The sequence below is a fragment of the Cuculus canorus genome, chromosome 14 (assembly GCF_017976375.1).
Source record: "Cuculus canorus isolate bCucCan1 chromosome 14, bCucCan1.pri, whole genome shotgun sequence".
In the NCBI taxonomy this organism is placed as follows: Eukaryota; Metazoa; Chordata; class Aves; order Cuculiformes; family Cuculidae; genus Cuculus; species Cuculus canorus.
In genome coordinates, this window is record NC_071414.1 from 20,523,893 (window position 1) to 20,544,345 (window position 20,453).

Sequence of the window (20,453 nt, forward strand, 5' to 3'; positions counted from 1 at the left end):
ACAACCTGACTGAACCCACAACAACAACAACAGAATTTTAAGGCTATGCATAAAACAAAATGAAGCAGTATCTTTAAAGCTAGGTAGCAAGTAGCAGTTGTGAAACATAAGGCTTGAGGCTTATTGATTCTTCAGAACAGGTTTATTTTGCTTTTCCTTCTTAAACACCAATGTACCATTTTTCTTCCTTTGTTTGAATAGGTATTTTGTTTCCTTCTCGTCAGGGCCATTTAACTCAGGGAGGTTATGTTGGAGCGGCCTCCCGGGGGCGCAACGATGCGCTTGCTCGCTGAGCGAACACCTTCATCTATCTGGGTACCTGGGAGAGGACAAGAAAGCACAAAGGGAAGAGGGAAAGAGAAGTTAGGAGCATCTTCTTCACAGGACTAAGCAATCAGCCTGGGGTCCTACAGCAACCTGCTGCCTCTCCAACTCCAGTAATGACCCCGTACAAGCAGTGTTTTGAACATCTGCGTAAGGCTTCTCCACAAACACACCCACACAGCACAGCAAAAGCAGGGTCTGATGCTGCTGGCACCTCCGTGGCCGCAGTCCTCCTTTCTTCTACTGCAAGGTGCAGTGGGACGGACGTCTTTTAAGGGACACAGAGGGTCTCTGTCAGGCTCTGCTCTTGTGCTTATCTTGCCCTGGGCCATCTCCTAGCTGCCTTGCACCCCCTGCCAGGGACTGCGACAGCCTGAGCAGTGGCCCTACGCTCTCCCAGCCCAGACACCACATGCATTCACCTGACAGGCTGAATCCAGACTGATGGAGGTTCCTGATGGGAGGTGTCTGCCGTGTGGGAGACCCCCTGGTTGATCCCGCAGGGGTGCCTCCCTTGGGGGTGGTGGTCAGGTCAAACACAGGTCCGTCATACATGCCCCGGGGCACAGCGTGCATTTCTGCCATCTGTCAACAGAGAAGACAGTGACACTTCTTTGCCCCCAGGGAGCATCCTGCCATGGCAGCATCATGCTCCAGCAGTCCTTGGCTCCCCATACCCAATGCAGAGGCAATTCACACTGCCAGAGCCCTCTGCCCCTCCATCCTGTCTGCTCACACTTCTGTGTGACGGCCTCCCCTCACTCCCACCCTGCAACGTGTGAAGAGCCAGTTGCAACAGGCACTCACAGCACAGGTCAGTGCTGCCTGGATAGGGAAGGAGAAGGCTGTTTTAGGTCCAGTCTCTTTGTTTTTAACTTAGTGCTTCCGTCCAGACTCCTGCTGCAACGAGGACAGGCATCACCCACTGTTGACCCAGCTGGACATTGGCCTCCAGCAGGGGTACACCATCAACACTAAGGTCAAAGCTCTCTACCCAAGCCCCAACTATACCATCTAAGTTCAAAACACACCAGTTTGCAGACACATTTCCAGGGTCTAGCGAGACCAGCAGAGGTAAACCAATCACGTGTTAGTGAAAAGGGCAATTGAACTAACAGTGTCCCAACTCTGTCTCCTGGTGTCCTTGGCTGCTTACCTTTCTCCTGGCTTTGATGCGTTTGTAGACATAGTCAGGGAAAGGGCTGCTGGGCAGGAAGCGTCCAGTCCCCTGGGTCACATGCAGATTGCCATCTTCCAGCATGATCTTCCCCTGGCATATGACAACCAGTGGGGCCCCACGTAGCTCCATCCCTTCAAAGATGTTGTATTCAGCAGCCTGCAGCAACCAGGAGATGATGGTCAGGAGGAACATGGGCATTGCCTGCCCAGAAGTCTCCTGTAGCTCAGGACTCCATTAAGAACCCACCAGAGCTCCCAACGTATACTTGAACCTGCTGCTGTGCAACTCGGTGTGAGCAAGGACTCCGACAACAGAGGAGGGCAGGATCTAGCCTTGAGGTAAGGTTTGAACAAAGCACACTGGCAAGGGCAGGGAAAATTTGTAGCTTAAAGAAGCACTCAGACAAGGAGGAATGCATGTCCTTATATCTGCATGGGCCAGGGTCAGGAGATGATCAACAGAGCAGGGTGAGAAAAGCCCAATGTGCAGAGCCCAAGGCTCACAGAGAGCCTACCCTGCAGTCACAGCTGTGCGACGTGGAGTCTGGACTCAGTCCCTCCTTCCCAGAGCCTAGCATGGCAGGGCAGCACTGGGCTCCCAGCAGCCAAGCTGCCTTTGTTCAGTGCTACTCACACCCCACCATCCAGCATTCCCAGAGGAGCAGAGGGCTTACAGACTGATGGGTTTTTGCCGTGACGATCTTCACTGCATCGGGATCCCATATGACCAGATCACTGTCCGAGCCCACTGCTATTCTCCCTTTCCGTGGGTACAGGTTGAAGATCTTTGCAGCATTGGTGCTCGTCACAGCCACAAACTGGTTTTCATCCATCTTTCCTGTGGCCTGCTCAGACACAGAGAAGCAAGTGCTCTTTTGAGGAAAGGGAGAGTGAGAGCCCTGGGCAGCACCAGACTCACTCCCACACGAGCCACCAGTTGGCTGGGCTGATCTTACTACTGGTGCCAGACAGACTGAAAACTGGGGGCAGTCACAGCTCCTGGGTGCTCACCCTGAACCCACAACAGCTGCTTCTCCTGCTCTGGCTTGCATTGACTCTCAAAGCCAGAGAGGGGACAGGTGCTCCTCACCTGCATGGGTGAGAAGAGGGTGTCTGAGGTGCCCATCCACCCTGCCCTCTCCCTGCCGTGACTCTTACCACTGCCTTGTCCCAGATGATGGACATCCGTTCCTCTATGCCATTGGTCCCTTCTGGGATTGCCGTGAAGTTGTCTTTTCCAATTGCCTTCTGTGCAGTACTGAACGTACAGTGGGCACTTCCTGAGACCTGCAGGTCACCACTGTGGAATGGTGGGAACAGAAGCACCATCAGTCATTTTGTGGTCAGAAAAAAGCAGGGACACAAGGGACATGGGTCTCCTCTGGGGTGCTGCATATGGCTCCCTGGAAGTCACCCAGCTGCTGCTGGTTTCTCAGGAGCAGGGGACAGGCAGCAGTTGGAAAGTCATCACCACTGAGCAAAAGGAAGCAGAGCTTCACGGGCCAGCTCCCAGCACTGCCCACATGAGGCAAGTGGCCTCCAGCCCCTGGCTCACAGACCAGTTGCACCTGAACCCAGGAAAGCACAGACACAATGGCTCTGCTCAGGGTTGTGAATCAGCCCTAATCCACTGGTAATCTCCATCTTCCTCTGATAATTTCTGCCATATGTCTGACTGCCTGCACAGTCGCAGACCCGGGCTGATGACACATGCTTCCTAATCTCAGCCAGATTTGCCCTGGTGGAAGAAAACAAGCCACTCAGCCCAGCTGAGGCCTCACAGCCTCTCTTCCTGCTGAGGCCTCACAGAAAACGGCATGGGAAAGGTGTGAGGACACGCACCTGTGGGCTGCATGGACTCAGAAGTGCACTAGCCTCTCCTTTGAGATCTGGGATAAACCTGATTAGAAAGCTCAAATGCTGGGCTTACTTTTCCCTGCCAGTCCCTAAGCTGTGCAACCATTTCATACACCCCTACTGAGCAGAGGGACATCTTGCTCACTTGACCACAGCAAAATCCAGGGCAGGCTGCATATTCAGACCCAAATGCATCAGCAGCTCTTAGGCCAGCCATGGCACAGCCCAGGTTTATCCCAACGTACCCCTCTGCCAAGACACCTCTTGCTGACCAGTCATCCCTTGCTCATCTCATCAAAGATGTTTTTAGCATTACTTCAAAGGTCATTTCCATTTACACCCTGCTCAGTGTCAGATGTCCCTGGCTAATACAGACCAGCTACCACGGCCACAATTCAGCGTGCAAACACAGGATGAGAGGGGCATGCAATTCACATGTGGCACGTGGCAGGGCTGACAATGAGTCCCTAGCTGCTGTGCATGCCTTGCCAGCGAGAGGATGAAGTATAACTGTGAAAGGTCAAAATTGCTGAAGTGCTTTTACTGTTTGCTCTCCATTTTCGACAAATCCCTTCCCCACCCCCTTTCCTTCAGGGTGAGAAAGAGATCCACCATCCCCACGAGATGCGTGCGAGCTGCCCTTAAAGGCCTCATGTCCTCTGCAGGCTGTATTACTGCTCACCTGTATGGGCATGAGAAAACATCTGCGCTGTTTTTGATTGGTGGGTCCCCACCTGCTCACAACACCTGTAACCCCTCCACCTTCTCCCACATCATCGCAGCCATTCCCCACCCCAAGCATGCAGGAGGGCTTCTCCAGCTTGTTGAGTGCTCTACCTGGCAAGTCTGTTAGCTGGTCCTCATTTCTTTGCCTTCGTCAGGGCATTTAAAATAGTTCATTACTACTTGCCCTGGTATTTTTCTCATTACTGACGTGAAAAGTATGGTGCCTCGCCTGTCCTCCATCCACAGGGATAAGCCATCACCAACCACTCTGAGCCAAAGCCATTCTATCAGTCAGCCCACTGAATGCCTACAGTGAAGGGGTTCAGGTTGGACTGACATTTGTGCTGCCCAGTACTCCCTAACCTCTTCCTTCCCTATCTGAGGCCAGAGTCTGCTTCTTTCTGGTAGCAGCATCACCCAGCAGAGCTGTCCCTCACCTGGCCAGGAGGGAGTTGACATAATCAGGGGTTGTTGGATCTGGGCTTAGAGGAGGAGAGACCACAAATGCCGCAGCCTTGGCCCAATTCTTGCTCCAGTAGTGTGTTCCATCGGTCCCGAGACTGGCTGTGATTGGCTCACCAAACACCACATTACCTGCAAAGTGGGACAGAAAGGATGTCATTTTGGTGGAGCCTGGACTCATTCTCTGTTCCACTACTAACAGCCTGCTGTGCCCAGAGGACACCCAGACCCACGTCGGGCTGTCCCACATTGCTGACTTTGACCTCAGGTGCTGGGGCAGGCAGGAGGGACAGTAAAGGCCATCAATGCCAGGGGCAAGCTCTGCCCACCATTGCCATAGGGCCCTCCCACTCAAGGATACAGATCCCACGGGCGCAGCAAGCCTTGCATGGAAAGGCACTGCCATAGAGCTGTGTTCCCCAGAAGGCTCTACACAGGGACAAACCACATCAGCAGCTTGGTGTCCTGCCCAGGAGACGGCTGCTCCCCAGCCTGCTGTGCCCTCGGCAGGGAGGCCCCACTCCACTCCAGCGCCTCCAGCAAGCACTGGTGTCCCTGCGCTGCAGCAGCAGGCATATCATCCCACTGACTGTCAGCCCAAGAGCAACAGCCACATCTCCAAGCCGACCAACACTGCAGGCACAGCTGGCAGGGGTCAGGCAATCTGATAAGAAATGACAGCCTGCAATAGGGCAGGCAGGCCACAATGTAGCCTGACACTGAACCACGGCAGGCTGACGACCGAGCCTCTCACAACATCCTTCATCGTCATCCTGTGTGTTCCTCCTGCTTTATCCCTCGTAAATATTTGCCACATGCCACCAAAGAACTGGCAGGCTCGTTCCTCACCTGTGCCTGACTCCAGGGACAGGCCAGGGGAGAGGCCAGCAGCTAGTATGATAGTATCATAGTATCGTTAGGGTTGGAAGGGACCTTAATGATCATCTAGTTCCAACGCCCCTGCCATGGGCAGGGATATCCCACTACACTAGGCTGCCCAAGGCACCATCCAACCTGGCCTTGAACACCTGCAGGGATGGGGCATCCACAACCTCCCTGGACAATCTGTTCCAATGTCTCACCACTCTCATGGTGAAGAAATTCTTCCTAATGTCCAGCCTAAATCTCCAGTTTATACCCATTCCCCCTAGTCCTATCCCCACAAGCTTTTATGAATAGCCCCTCTCCAGCTTTCCTGTAGGCCCCCTTCAGGTACTGGAAGGTCGCTATAAGATCTTCTCTGAGCTTTCTCTTCTCCAGGCTGAACAGGCCCAACTCTCTCAGCCTGTCCTCATAGGGGAGGTGCTCCAGCCCTCCGATCATCTTTGTAGCTCTCTTCTGGACCCATTCCAACAGCTCCATATCCTTCTTATGTTGAGGATTCCAGAACTGGACTTGGTATTCCAGACGAGGTCTCACAAGCGAGGAATAATGGGACAGAATCACTTCCCTCGACCTGCTCGCCACGCTTCTTTTGATGCAGCCCAGAATATGGTTGGCATTCTGGGCTGCAAGCGCACATCGCCAGCTCATGTCAAGCTTCTCATCGACCAGCACCCCCAAGTCCTTCTCTGCAGGGCTGCTCTCAATCATGTCATCCCCCACCGTGTACTGAAAATGAGGATTGCCCCAACCCAGATGCAGGACCTTACACTTGGCCTTGTTGAACCTCATGAGGTTCTTAGAGGCCCATCTCTCCAGCCTGTCCAGGTCCCTCTGGATGACATCCCATCCTTCCGGTGTGGCAACTACACCACTCAGCTTGGTGTCATCCACAAACTTGCTGAGGGTGCACTCAATCTTGCTGTCAATATTATTGATAAAGATATTAAACAGCACCGGTCCCAAGTGACCAAGGGCTCTTTGCAGAGCAGGGCTCTTCATGCTGGTAAACTGGATGGAGACTGAGAAATACTCTACACACCCTAGAGCCTGGGCGAGTGCTTCTGGGAGACGCTCATCTTTATGTCCCACATAGAGTGGAATTACCAACTCCACCAAGACCCTCTCTACAAATGCATTTTCTACATTTCCCCTTCCCTTTGTACAGGAGCTCTCTACAAATGCATTTTCTACATTTCCCCTTCCCTTTGTACAGGAGCTCACTGAACATAGCTGTAGAGGTGCACACGTGTGTGTGAGGAGTTCCTGTGCTCCACCACCAGTGACAAATGGAGCCCACAGGCACCTGTGAGGGGCCAGCCCTTCAAAGTATGCAGCAGCTCAAATTGCTTGCACATGGATTGGACAAGACTCATCACAGAGAGCCCTTTACAGTCATGTGGCTCTATGCTCCTGGTGCAGTGTCTCCATGCCCTTCACAAGTCAGGTCGATCCTGAACTAACTGCTCCCCAGCAGACAAGAAAGCACTGGACTGCACCAAAGGCACAGTGGTGGTCTTGGCAAAACAGCCGAGAGGACATGGGTATGACTTAATCCAGCTGCCCAGGATCACAGCAGTGACAGCAAGGCTGTGTGCAGCAGCAGCAGCTGCCACTCACCTTTTTTTCTGGCTTGCGAGATGAGGTCAGCAGCGCTTTTGCTCATCACTTTAGTCACGTAGAGGGGACAGTTGGTCTGGCTGGCAATAGTGATGGCCCGGAAGACAGCTTCTGCTTCCAGCTGGAAAAGAGAACAGTGCACAGCTGCAGAGAAGCACTAGGTGGGCAGAGAAGAGCCCCTGCTCCTCTCGGCACACCACGGACTGCTGCTGGCATCCTGTGCCTTTGCTCTTAGCCTTGACTCCCCAAGGGCAGGTTAATCAGGGAGACCTGAGGGGGGGGAAGTTTCAGTCTTCCTTGGGCCTGGCTCAAACTGCAGGCTACAGGGGAAGGGTGCCTGGAGCATGCTCACGGGCCAGTGCAGAGCTGCATCTGCTGTTTTTTAACACCTCCTGTTTCCAGCTCTCCTGACAGCCAGAGAAGACAACGGACTGCTGCCCATGCCTGACAGCACAGCTCATAGGCTGACGCCAGACAGCGAAAGTGTCTGTCCTTCCAGACTGCTCGGTGCTCCAGGCTCTCCGGTGGCTGGGGTGCAGCAGACAATGTGCTGGCAGGCTGTTCACATCAGGGTCTGGCTGTCCTGCTCGGCCCAGTCTGCTGACACCCACCCTGCGTTTCACTGTCCTGCTGTTAGCAGAGGGTGCATTTCCAGCACAAGGGCTATCTTTGGACTCTTACATAAGCTCATGCTCAGCCTGAGCTCAACCCTAGATGTTCTCCAAGCGTTGGCTCAACAGTTTGGCTTCGAGCTTCAGAGTGAGAAAGTTCAAAACAGAAGCCTTAAAAAGACAATGTACCAATCGGCTGGCTCCCAGGGGAGGCCAGGACTGCCCACGGAGGGGAACGCAGGAACCGCCTGCGGGCCAGGCAGCTGCTGTGCCAGCTTAACTCTCTGGGCAGCAGGAGAAGCCGACCACCGCACTGGACACACATGCACCCATACACCTCTCATACCTCTGCAGGCTATTTGCTGCACAGTGAAAAGAGGTTTTTCCCTGATGCTTAACGACTCTTTCAACAGAAGTTCAAACACAAAAACATTTTTATCAGTGCACTTATGGACTTGAGCAGTTGATGGGATTTAATACGTGGACAGAGGCAAACAGTCATCACTGAATACCCTTCGCAGCAGGTTACAATCTAGAGTAGCACCATCCTGCCCTACCACATCACCACCATTACCTGATAGAATCTCAAGTCTTCAACCCCCACTGAGATCTCTTCTGGACAGACCAGACCCATGGAACTACAGACCACTCTCCCAACGCTTTGCAATCAACCTGCAGGCTTTAGGGTAGTAGCTGGGTTATTTGTCCCCTATCTACCATTGTCCCAGATAAAGTATGTTCTGGTAGAGGACACTTTAGTTTCAAAAACAATGAGACAGAGATCTGGCTGAACAGATGGTACCTAGAGCCTTCTTGCACTGCTCTCAGTTGCCTTATGCTTTAGTGGCATTTCAAGATCAAATGCTCAACGTTTTACCGGCTTTGAACTAGAAGAACGGCAGTGCTGCCTTATGATAATAGGACAGTTCTCAAATCCTGGCATAACCACAGCATCCCGTAATTGCAGATTAGCTTGCCAACTAGTGGCAACAGGTCTAGAGCCATAAAAAATAAATGTCAGTTTACACACAGCGGGACTCTGATCTACTGTATTTGACATTGAGTCTCCTCCTTGTGCAGGAAAATGCTTTACAGACTCATACATCAAAGAGAATAAACACTGCATTACACTAGGCTATAGATGTTGTTACCAGCCATAATACAGTCAACTTCTTATATTTTTAATTTAAGCCAACTGACTTTATTTCCAGCAGACCCCGAAGTACAAATCTGCCCCCGTGCTCCCCTGCTTGGCTTTCCTATTGTACCAAATTCCTATTGTCTTTTTCTTTCATGTGCCTTGGAAAGTTAAAAGCACTTTAACTAAAATTAGACTCAACTCAGATTAAGGGACCAAACAGAAAAATACCCTGCGAGCTAAAATTAGAAGTAATCTAATTAGTGTCTTGACAATGACTTGTAACCAGGAAATTCCCCCTCTCCTTCCCTCCTGCTCCTTCTACTAATGGCTTTGTCCATCTGATCTTGAAACAGCCTTTAGACCATAAACAGAGATTAAGCAGGAAGAAGCTGGAATCTGCTTGCACTCCCACAGATGTGAACAGTGAACTTTCAGAAGAACCAAAACTCACCACTCAGTTTTTCTCAGGCCTTTCACACCCATGAAGTCACCTACCCAAGACTAATGCCTCCAGAACAGCCCCAAATGCTGGTATAGCCATATAGATGTTTTTGTTGATTGATTAACCTCTGGGAGGCTCGAAAGCCCCAGTCTCTGCTAGGAGACTCAAGCAAGACTGAAAAATGTTTGCAACAAATGTGCACCTCGTGCTTTCCTGAGCTAATGATGAACAAGAGAGTACTGCCTGTGTAAATGGATACCCACAGATGAATACACACAAATACACACACACACCACTTGCTTGCCCCCACCTCATACATTAAGCCCTATAGTGACATGTGGGGAATGCTCTTCAGTGTTGCAAGGCTGGTACCATCCTTTGCATCTTACCTCCTCAGGTCTGCTCAGCACATGGCCCTCGGGGCCAGTTATGCCCATCTCCAACATCCTGGCTTGTTCCTACGACATCAAAAGGATAGAGGGATGTTACAAGTCTGTGAAACTATCAACCACAGAGAAAAGCAGATCCCTTGTGTGTCAAGCCCTCCCCTCAGGACTGCCACCACCCAATGTCCTGTCTGTGTGACCACCATGCACGATGAGAGGCTGCTGCACTTTCAAGGGTTTCGAGAGAGAAAGGAGGGGAAAACACAAGTGCTTGAGGGAGCTCAGATAACAACTGAAACCTCTTTGATGAAACAAACAGTGTGTGGAGGAAAAAAGGGTACGGAACTCCCCAACTCCGTGAAAGAGCCATCCAATTGTGCACTACAGCTCTACAAAGCCCAAACAAAAACTCATTATTGTAATCTGAGAGGTGGTTTGAAGAATGACCTTTTATTTCACACTCCTTCAATGAGAGACAGGAAAAAACAAGTACTGCAGAGCATAACCGAGCAATGTCTTCTCGGTCAATGAAAATCAAAATATTTGGACATCTCTCCTCCAGCACCAATTACAACACAGCGGGCCAATACAGCCTACACACTTGAACAGCAAACCACACTCACAACTATTCCCTTATAAATCCAGCTCCATTCCCAGTGTTTGCTTACAGCAGGGGAAAAAAATCTCTCTTGCCGTGGCACTTTTCAATACACTTTGGTTCTCTTAACTGATTACGTGCAAAGCAAAGGCCTCTCTACACTGAAAGAGAGCTATGGTTGGAGCGAACACACCATACTTGATGGCCCACTCTCTTCCATCTAGATAACTGCTAATTCACTATTTCAAATTTGCTTATGCATCACGTATTCACAGCAGAATATCTTGGTACATTTGATATTGCTGCAAGCAGCAGAGATCACCTTGCAGAAGATATCCATGCAGCTTTAGTCATTTTGTTAATGCTGCACACTGAACCTGCCTGGGATAGATTTTCAGTCCTCACATACCAGAAGAACAGTTGAGTTACCTGTGCAATTATATCCCCATTTTCAGCGTGAACTTGAGCTATGGCACCCAGTTCAGCCAGGCAGCTGAATATCTCATACAGCTGAAACAGAAACAAGAAGAAATTATTACCGAGCAGACAGAATGCCTGGCCTAGTCTGTGCACCCTTGGCACCCACACAGTCCTGCAGCCCTGGCAGAGGTTGGTGTGGGTACGCTGGGACCAGCACTGGCCATGACAGGCAATGCTCTCCGAAGGCTGCAGCCGCTGGCGGATGCCTTCAGTGATCTCCACAACAGTGCAAGAGCCCAGCTGGCCCATGGCTGGTGGGCCATGCCTGCAGCCAGGGCAGCCCTCTGATGAAGAGGAGAAGAGCTGCGATGCCCAGCCAGGTGCAGTGAGCCACCTGCTGTCCTGCGCCCAGCATGGCTGCCCTGTCTCTGCTGCCCCTCACATCATCACAACCAAGGGGCAAAGGGGGTCTCACCTCAGTGTTTGACATCTGGTACATATCCTTGTAAGCCATGTACACCATGAAGGAGTTCACTCCTAAAGGCAAAGCACAGAGCAGAGAGGGGTGAGTCATGGGCTCCGGGATGGTCCCGGTCAGGCTGCCTGCTCAGGGCTGCCTTCCCTGGCAGCTCATCTGCATCATGGCCACACAGGATCCCAGCAGGCACTTGGTGACAAGAAGATGGATGACAGCACAGTCACCCCTTCTGTCCTTCCACCAAGACCACCCCACAGCAAGGGGACGTGGCTCGCCAAGGCCAGGGAGTGGTGGGCAGCAAACCTTTCTCTTGGACCAGGGTGTGCAGCTCCTGCCGGACGCGGTCACTCCAGCGGGGGATATCCACGTGCAGTGCGTAATCACAGCAAGCTTTTCCATCAGCCCACTCCCGCCACCGCTCCAAGGCTTCCACCAGGCTGGACTCGGGGTCCGGCACCACGTGGTCCACTGCAGAGGCACAGCAGGGGCAAGGGGTGGGCACAGGCTCCCCGCTTGGCCAGCCCACAGGGTCCTGCACACTGCCAGGCATCTCTGCAATCCAGGCTTCTCCTCAGAAGCTTCAGGACAGCCCTGAAGAGGTCTCCATCACCTCCGCAATGTGACTGGGTTCCTCCAAGTGCATTTATCGGCTGGAAGCACATAGAGCCCTTGCTTAACAGCCTTTGGCAAGGGACCAGGGGCTTCTACAGGCTTCTGCTGAGAAATCAGCTGAAAGCTGAAGGGCCTTGTCCTTCCTAACCCCCACTTCCACTCCTTTAACACATCCCTCCTATGCTGCAATACTAATGCACTTTTTATTGCGCACCACATATTCCCCATTGACAGTCTCTGGCCCTGCCACAGTCCAAAACTTTTACAAAAACTTTTTCTTTTGGCTCACAGGGCAAGCAGATCCAATGGAGGGAGGACAAGAAACCTAGTCCTATACTGGAACGGTCAACAGTCACTCCTGCATCCCAAGAAACCCCACAGTGCACACAGATGTTGCCACTGCACAGTAATAAAATCCAGACCTCAGACCAGTGTACAGCCATGGTCTTCTCCGGGGAAGGACCTCAGAATTCCCTTTCCTTTTTCATTATTGCTGTTTATTTCTGAGCAGTGTGGGATGCCAGGACATTGCTCTGTTCTTCTGCTCAGAGTCATCTGAGCATCATGCTGTCCTATTTTTATTTAACAGGGAAAAAAGTCATGCCACTGTTCCTTTTTGAGTGTCGCAGGTCACCAGCGCCTGCAATGAAGCACTGCAGACTACGGGATCTGCAAGGGCAAGGGGTCCTAGGCAAATCTCTTGTTCCACCACTTCACTATTGCTAAGGATTCCAAAGATTCATCCCAATCCTCATTCTCTAGATTGCACTGACAGACATTACAGAAAATATAAGCACACTGTCATAGACCTTTAAAACAAAGAAGACTGAGAAAAGCAAAGAGAACAAGAAATAACTGGGTGATGTTCCAAGAATGCTCGTGCTGCTACATACAGGACCTCCCTGCTGCACTCACTGATCATGGTGGTTCCACCAGCGAGGGCCGCTTTTGTTCCTTGGAAGAAATCATCCACAGCTGTCATCCCCTTGTATGGCATCTGCAGGTGAGTGTGGACATCAATTCCTCCAGGGATCACCATCTTACCATTGGCTTCTATGGTTTTGACCCCTCCAGGAACAATCAGGTTGTCTCCAATCTGCCTGATGGGATCACATCAAGACGGTGAGCCACACACAAAGGAAAACCAGCCACAATGAAATCAAAGAACAGCTCAGCCAGGGAGCAGCTAAGTCAGCTCGTCCTGCTGGCAGAAATTCCCCTCTCCTTCCACTCCCACACCTGGCCTTGCAGGACCCAGCAGAGTGAAACCACCTCACTCTGCAGCAAAATGCAGGATTGTCTGGCTCACTTAAACCTACAGTTTGCACAGCGGAGGGGTAGCCGCCATCTGTCTAATGGCTCTAGGGGTGTCTGTGATGGTACCTGTTGTCTGGGCAAGCACTGGGTTGGGGTAGCTCGGGAGTACAGTCTGATGGACTTGTAGGTCTCAGCAGTGTATGGCGAGAAGCTGTCTAGGACACTTTGTACCCCTGACTCATCACTTAGGCTCCTGCCTGTGTTCCCAGCACAGCAATCTTACCTGTTCACCCAGGGTATGTGCTCACAAAACCCAACACCAGCCCTGCTTCCAGTAAGCTGCACCCCTAATCTCCCCTCTCCCCCGTCTTTCTGCCCACCTTAAGTAAGGCTCAAGTCTGAGGCTTACTTTCAGAGAAAGATGATTTCCCAGCATAATGCCACAGCTGCTAGGACAGCTCACGACTCATCAGGGACTTGTCATGCTGCTCACAGCACAAAGTCCCAACAGTAAAGGGGAGCTGGGGAAGAGCTCACAAAGTGAACAGCATGGCTGGCTGCAGCCTGGCTGGGCTCATAGCACAGCCTGGAAGCACTGGGCTCACTCTCTCCCCAAGGAACGCAGACAGCACTCTTTCCTCTTCCCCGAGACCTCCCCTGTCATGTTGTCTCCATGCCGCTGAAGGACATCTTTGCTACCAGCAGGGCCACGCTGCAGTGAAGGCAGTTAAAATCCCAAGTACTTGAAAATATCTTCTGTAAACAGGAAACCGAAGAAGATCCAGAATACATCTACTCATAACCTAAAATATCACCTCAGTCCTCTGGAGTCTGCACTGTTCTAGCACACGACATTCTCCTCCCTAGGTACACCCAGCCCTCCAGCAGGCCAGGTCACCTGGACCTTAGGGCTCTCTCCACTCAGCCCTCCACCCTCCTCAATCCCTTTAGCTGTCCATATGTAGCACTCAGCCTCCAAATCTCTTCTTTCAGAAATCCTATTTTCACCAAGCCTTCCTCAGTCTTCCCTGATAAATCAAGATAAAAGACAAGTTGGGTTTAGCAGAAAACTTCTGATTTCCTTAGCACACTTGGGAAGTAAATGAGGAGCAAAGTCCATTTTAGCACTTCGTTCAACCTTAGTGACTTTTTAGGGTTTTTTCCTTAGATAATAAAAGTTCTGTGGACAGAACTGCTCACTCCAGTGTCCTCACAGCAATAAAGCAGCAGCTCTTTCCACAATTTTTATTGAGATGTATCCATCACCAAAAGAAATAAACTGCTCACTGTATTCTTATCAGAATTCACCTGTGACAGCATTTCACTTGAGAGGCAATGAAATTCTGACCTTCAGGTTGCAGACAAGGTTAAATGATAGTCTGCACCACAGAAAGACCTGAAGCTCACTCTGATGCCTGCCTCGGTACAAGTACTAGTCAGTCGTGAATGTCTTGCCCAGGAGCTAAAAACAGCCTCATAAAATTACAGTCCCACTTCTTGAAGTGTTTCTCTGTTGCTGGATTTTTTAAATACACCATTCTGGGACGGCTGGATGTCTTCCTCTTATCACAGAGCAAGCAATGCCTTTTCAAGTCTCTCTGCTATGAACTATCACAGTTCTTCCAATTACATGATGCATCTGCCACGTTTGAACTGCAGCCTTTGAACAATGGTGGTTTTACTGTACCTCTGAAACACAAACAAAAAGCTGGGAGGACCCAGAGGTTTGCCTGTAATCTCTGAACATCTCAAGCATGCAGATGACTCGAGGCACAGCCCAACTGCAATTCCATCACTGGGGTCACTATGTAAACATGTCAGGCAATCATCTGTGTGTTCACACACACTGCGCAGAGCCGAGCCTCTAACCAGAGCAGTCTATCAAGTCTTACCGTCTGGCAAGCTGGGTACAGACTACATCCACACAAAGCCAATATCCATCCAAGCTGAAGGAAGGGAAGATGGAAATAATAAGCTACAGAAGTCCCATACTTACTTTATGAGGCCATCCTCCATGTAAATGTCAGCATAGAATGACTGGTCATCGTTGACTATTCTCCCTCCTTTAATGAGGAGACGATCGCTCTGTGAAGGGAAGAGCAGAGCAGCTGTCAGCAGCAGGCAATATGCACACTCTCAGCAGCCAGGACAGTGCCTTTCTGGGGTGCTCTCCTACTGCATCTGACAGCTCATCCCAACGGCTGATACTGCAGAACATTCACACCTGTACTGACACTTGAAACAACGGGACAAGAGCAAAGATTGTAAAAATCCTACTCATAGGGCTATTTCTGAACACAACACACATTGCTAAGAACACCGCTTAGGCAGAATGAGAACAAAGGAGAAGCACTGGGGACACGGCAAATATGCTTCCATAAAATATACACACAGAAGTCAGAAGCTGCCAACACCAAGTCGCTATGTACATAAATCTGCAGGCAGCAAAAGTTACATACCAGTATTTAGTTTGTTGCCAAGGACATGCCCTGAAGACAACGCCTTTGCTGTTGGAATCTGTCCCTCTCCTATGATGCTCGGGATGGTCCTTCTGAGGTTTCACATGACAGGACTGCATAAGACTCAGGAGGCACTGAACTGCATTCCCACCTCATCATTTACCATCTCCTCCTTTCTATTGACAGAAGTGGCCAGCAGCCTTCTCTGAATGAGCGAAGCCTGACACTGGGGGAGCAGCTGGGCTGGTACTGCTCTTATGCCCTTCCTATGTTCACACTTTTGGACCTGGGCAACCCAGAATACACTGATGGAGAGAACAGACACAGTCAGACCCTGTCCTGAGGAACTGGGAAGGCTGAGATTCTGCTCTTCTACCTCTGCCTGCACAAGTCTGAGCACTAGCTGCAGGCTGTACAGAGGTAAACAGCCCAATCTTACACACGGCTGTCACGCTTTCAGCGACATAAGCCGATTATGCGGTTCCAGAGAGTACGTAGTCTTCCTGACTGCTAAAAATGCCTCTAGCAACCCTCCAGCTCTCCTCTCTGCTCCCCCACCAGTGCCCACAGCCCAGGCTTGGTGTGAATACATCTCCCTTCCACAATCTGAGCCTGGACCACAGCTGACCGGAGCCTTCACCAGGGCTCAAACACCAGGCTCACCCAGTGTAGTTCCTGCACAATTAATTCCTCTACAGACAACTGGCTTTGTTCTTCATCTGCTGCCCCTGGGGTGATTTCTGGAAGTATTATCAGAGTGATGGTAAATTGCAGCTTCCTCCTTGGCAACAGAGGATGTGAGAGAACCCCCTCGTGTCCCTGCAGCTTGCAGCAGCCAAAGCCCAGAGACCAGTGTGCGTTTTTACAGCAATCTCATCCACACACAGTCAAGACAAAGAAACTGGGTGGGGAAAGGATCAGAATGCGCAGCGCGCTCAGCCCTGACTGCAGCTCAGCGCTGGTGCAGGCAGAAGAGCCGTGATCTCTCCTCCCTTCCCAGGCAAGGGCCTTCCCTCAGCTGCACTGATGACCAGCAACACAAGTGCCAGCAGCGGGGATTTACTTTCCCTGCTCAGCACTGCTTAATGTTAACAAGAAGCCTTGCAGAACTGTGCTAAGGGGAAGCCTGGAAGCAAGGGCATGCTGCTGGTCGCAGACATCCCCACACTGCTCCTTTAAACAGCTGATTTCATCAGATCACAACCAGCACACAAAGATACCAACCTTGACCAGCTGCCTCGGGGACCGTTATCACCTCTCTCTTCCAGCCCTTTCCCTCAGGTACAGCCAAGGCAGGAGGACAGCCCCCGGAGTCCCAAGTCCTCATGCCAGCTCTCAGCCTGCGCTGCATCTCTTCCTTGATGGGCACATGCCTGGCAATGCTTGGCTACAGGGCTGAAGACCCCCACCACAAACAGACACTTAACCCGAACCGCGAGCCACTGATTCCCCTCCTCCCCTGGCACAGGGTGCTTGTCCTTCCTTTTGTGTCTGTCCAATTGTCCTCTCTACAATACTGTCATTTTAAATTCAGAAACTCCTAAAAGAGCAAAGTGTGACCACAGCCAGTTGCCTACATCATCAGTTGCTGGGGGCAAGCAGCTGAGCCCTGGCTCCCAGGGATGCAAATGATGAGTATTTCAGTAACACTACAAAAAATGTAGATGAAAACTCCCAAGCAGCAGTATCAGGTGTCAGCTACAGAAGAACCAGGGTCACAGTTAGAAACACAGAGACAAAGATTCTCATTTTATATTTCAGTCAATCATACACAGAGTTTCTCCCACATAACCAGTCCCCTATGCCCTGGCAGATCCTCCCTGGCTTTACCTAGTCTACACAATGAGAAAGAAAGAGTCTACCTGCCCTTTCAATAACATGATTGGGCCTCTGAGGTTTTTTGTCGTGCCTATACCTTTTAAACCTCCCCAGCTTGCACTCCCAAAAACCCTGGAGTTATTCTCACTGGAATGCGGGAGCAATAGCCAGTGATGCTGGCCCACCCCTCCCCGCACATCAGCCAAGAGGAAGCAACGGGAGACAGGCGGCTTGGAGACAGGAAACTGCAGCCCTGACAATTATTGAATAAACTGCTAATATGAACTCAGAAAATACATGTGCCTGCAAACACAAATGGTCCTTCTGTGGCAGATGGGCAGAGCTGCTCAGTCCTAACTCTGTTAGTACACAAATGAAACGGTGAGGTTCGTAATAGCTGGAGCATGAACAAGGCGTTCATTCAGGGGATCAGGCCCTGCCCCAGGGCCCGCCCCAAGCCCGCTGCAGTCACCCCTGCACCCACAGGAGAGAGAAGGGCTGCATCGGCACTCACTGCCAACCACAAGGAAAACCACAATACAGTGAAATAAGGAAAAGCCAAGTGACACCACATCTATGAACTCTGGCGTCACTCAGGAGCACACCCAGACGTTAAGAGGCAGGGGAAAATAAAGGAAGAGAAGGAAGCAGTTGGGAGGAAACAATTCTGACTTAAATAGATGGGTTTCTGCAGCACACGCTGCCAGAGCAGCCTCAGATTACAACAAACCCACTGTTTCCCCTGCCAGAGCTCATTTGTGTGTCTCCACACCCACCACATCTCTCTGCCAGCTAGTGTCAGGCTGTGTCATCAGCCATTGTTAGCAGACAGAAAAACCCTCCTGCACCATGAGCTACGGAGGCACCACAGGGAACACCTTTCCTTCAGCCCGGCACAGGCGCTGCAGGATGGAGCGAGCGTGCCCAGTGCCCAAAGCCCAGCCACCGCTTCTGCCCAAGCTCAGCTCTACCTGGCCGTTGGCACAGACCTCCACCACTGACTGTGTCTCCATGAGTCTCCCCGCAGCCAGCGACAGCGAGTTTGTCACCGGTGCAGTATGTTTTGCAGCAACCATTTCTGCAGGCACAGATGCTGCCCCACAGGGCCAAGCCTGGACACGTCCTTCCAGCACAGCTCTGCCAAAACCCGGCAGGGTCACTGCCAGCCCCAACACTCCTGCCCTGCTGGGAAGCCTTTTTGCTGAACACTCTCCACAGTAGGCATTTGGGATCAAGTTTTCAAAAGCATTACCCATTCCCTCGTGCCCACACTCTGTTCCTGATGCTCTTAAGCATCACTCGGTCATTTGAGATCCCAAAATGTCAGAGGACCTCTTAACATTTCTCAGTGTGAGGTCGCGGAAGGGAGGCAGCAGCTTCCAGAAGGGTGCTGAACCCTGCCAAGAACAGCACTCACCTTGTTTACAAAGCACAAGGGCATAATTAGGGTAGCATGGAAGCAGGTATATGGCTCTACTGCTCTTTCCATTGTAAAAGACACTAATTGCAATGGCGTTTCATCAGTAGCTAGATGTTTCCTCCTTACTAACATACCACACAATAGCATGGAAAAAAACCTGTCCGGAATTACAGGGATAGACATCCAGCTGCCAGCTACACTCGGTGATTCCCCACGTCTGTGAGTGTGGTAAGAAATGCCATATTTATAGCTCCTGGTTTCCCAAAATCTGTCGAGTTGGTAACTGAGGCTTCTTTCCCCACTTGCACCTGAAACCACACCCCAGCCCCCCCCTGTGCAGACTGCATTGGTTTTAGAAGTGCCAGAGACACCACAGAGATGGTGTTCATGGGTGCAATAGGGTGGTTGAACAGGACAGGCATGGCTCGCACCAAGAAAAAATACAAGAACTCCAGTCTTCCTAGGATAGGAAAGGTTTCTGTGACCAAAGCACAAATACTGGGTGATTCTGATTCAACCAACAGCTCTGTTAACAGTTATTTTGTGAAAGCAGGGCAATGCACTTCACCACTTTATAGGCTTCCACCTCTCTTTCTGCAGGAACAGGAAAACAAACTGCAGGCAGCAGGAGGGGAAGTATTTTCATTATATCTCCAAACAACTGAAGAGAAAGAACTAGCAAGAAGTCTCTCAGCAGACACAAAAGGTTTGAGCTAGGCATCCCAGCATCAGCACACATCTGGAGAGCAGTACTACCTTCACTGGTCTCTGATGCTCTGTGCACAACCTAAGGCACAGGGAAGAGCAACGTTCTGATGGAGCACTCACTGAGAAAGCCAAAACACTCAGTTAACCTCAGCTCTCCATGTTTTCTCCACATTGCAGCCAACAGAGATGCCAATACTTCCCATCTTCCCTCAGTGGCTACAGTCTCACCTGTCACACAGTCACATGTAGCTTTTGACCAAGCTCTTCCAATTCAGGCTGTGAATAATTCCCACAGCAATGTATCTCACACAAACACACGCAGTCCTCACATGCTCCCAGCTTCTCCACTAAAATGGCTGTCCTAGAAAAGACCAGAAATTGCTGCAGACACACCAGGCAAACAGTAGGTTTTCAGGTGTTATTGTCAGAAACTAACTACAAATTCCAACTGCAGCACCACTGAGTATGAGAGACACCAGGAGGGAGTGTTTGTGCATCTGCAGAACACACTAGACAGGTCAAACAATGGCTGTCAGGAAGCAGAGCCAGTCAAATGTCTAATACATCCTTCACAAAAGCCAGACCTTCCAATCACTGGAGTAACAAAGGCGAGGGAAGCACTGCTCCCTTCTCTTGCAGCTCAATGACTGCTTCAGTGCTGTTAGTGATCTATAGGTGAGTGACCTGCCAGCATGAGGTGGCTCCTGTAACTCTCACACTCCAGACCTCACTCTAGCTGGGATGCTTTAGATGCCTTAAAGGTGTCTGAGATGTCTTACATGCTAAGAGCACACCATAGTTCCAAATACCTCTCTGCTAACAAACGCAGCTTAGCTGACAATCTGCCATCATCAGAAGCTGCTACACGCCCAGACATGCAAGATCAGATTCTGGGGCAGAAATCTAGGAAGGAAGAATAAACAATAAAAACAGTGCCTGAGGGGGCACAATCTGCAGGAAGGGAGAGAAGAGGCTTTGTTCCAGGGGAAACACCGTAGCTGATATTTTCTTTCTACCATTCCATTAAGATAGACAAGACAACCCACCACCTGA

General features: G+C 50.8%; 1 protein-coding gene across 2 annotated transcripts in view; it reads right to left on the bottom strand.

The window, feature by feature from the left end:
* Positions 1-123: 123 nt before the first annotated feature.
* The window catches only part of DPYSL3 (dihydropyrimidinase like 3), a 29,165-nt gene continuing 8,835 nt past the window's right edge, over positions 124-20,453 (bottom strand). For both annotated transcript variants that reach the window (XM_054079454.1, XM_054079455.1), the window contains exons 2-14: positions 14,992-15,080; positions 12,654-12,838; positions 11,430-11,594; positions 11,124-11,185; positions 10,658-10,738; positions 9,634-9,702; positions 7,051-7,171; positions 4,524-4,680; positions 2,662-2,803; positions 2,178-2,348; positions 1,481-1,660; positions 747-909; positions 124-319 (exon numbers count right to left, since the gene is read on the bottom strand). In XM_054079454.1, the coding sequence (XP_053935429.1) occupies positions 231-319; positions 747-909; positions 1,481-1,660; positions 2,178-2,348; positions 2,662-2,803; positions 4,524-4,680; positions 7,051-7,171; positions 9,634-9,702; positions 10,658-10,738; positions 11,124-11,185; positions 11,430-11,594; positions 12,654-12,838; positions 14,992-15,080 (1,674 nt within the window). In that variant the 3' untranslated portion in view covers positions 124-230. The remainder of the gene's footprint in view (positions 320-746; positions 910-1,480; positions 1,661-2,177; positions 2,349-2,661; positions 2,804-4,523; positions 4,681-7,050; positions 7,172-9,633; positions 9,703-10,657; positions 10,739-11,123; positions 11,186-11,429; positions 11,595-12,653; positions 12,839-14,991; positions 15,081-20,453) is intronic.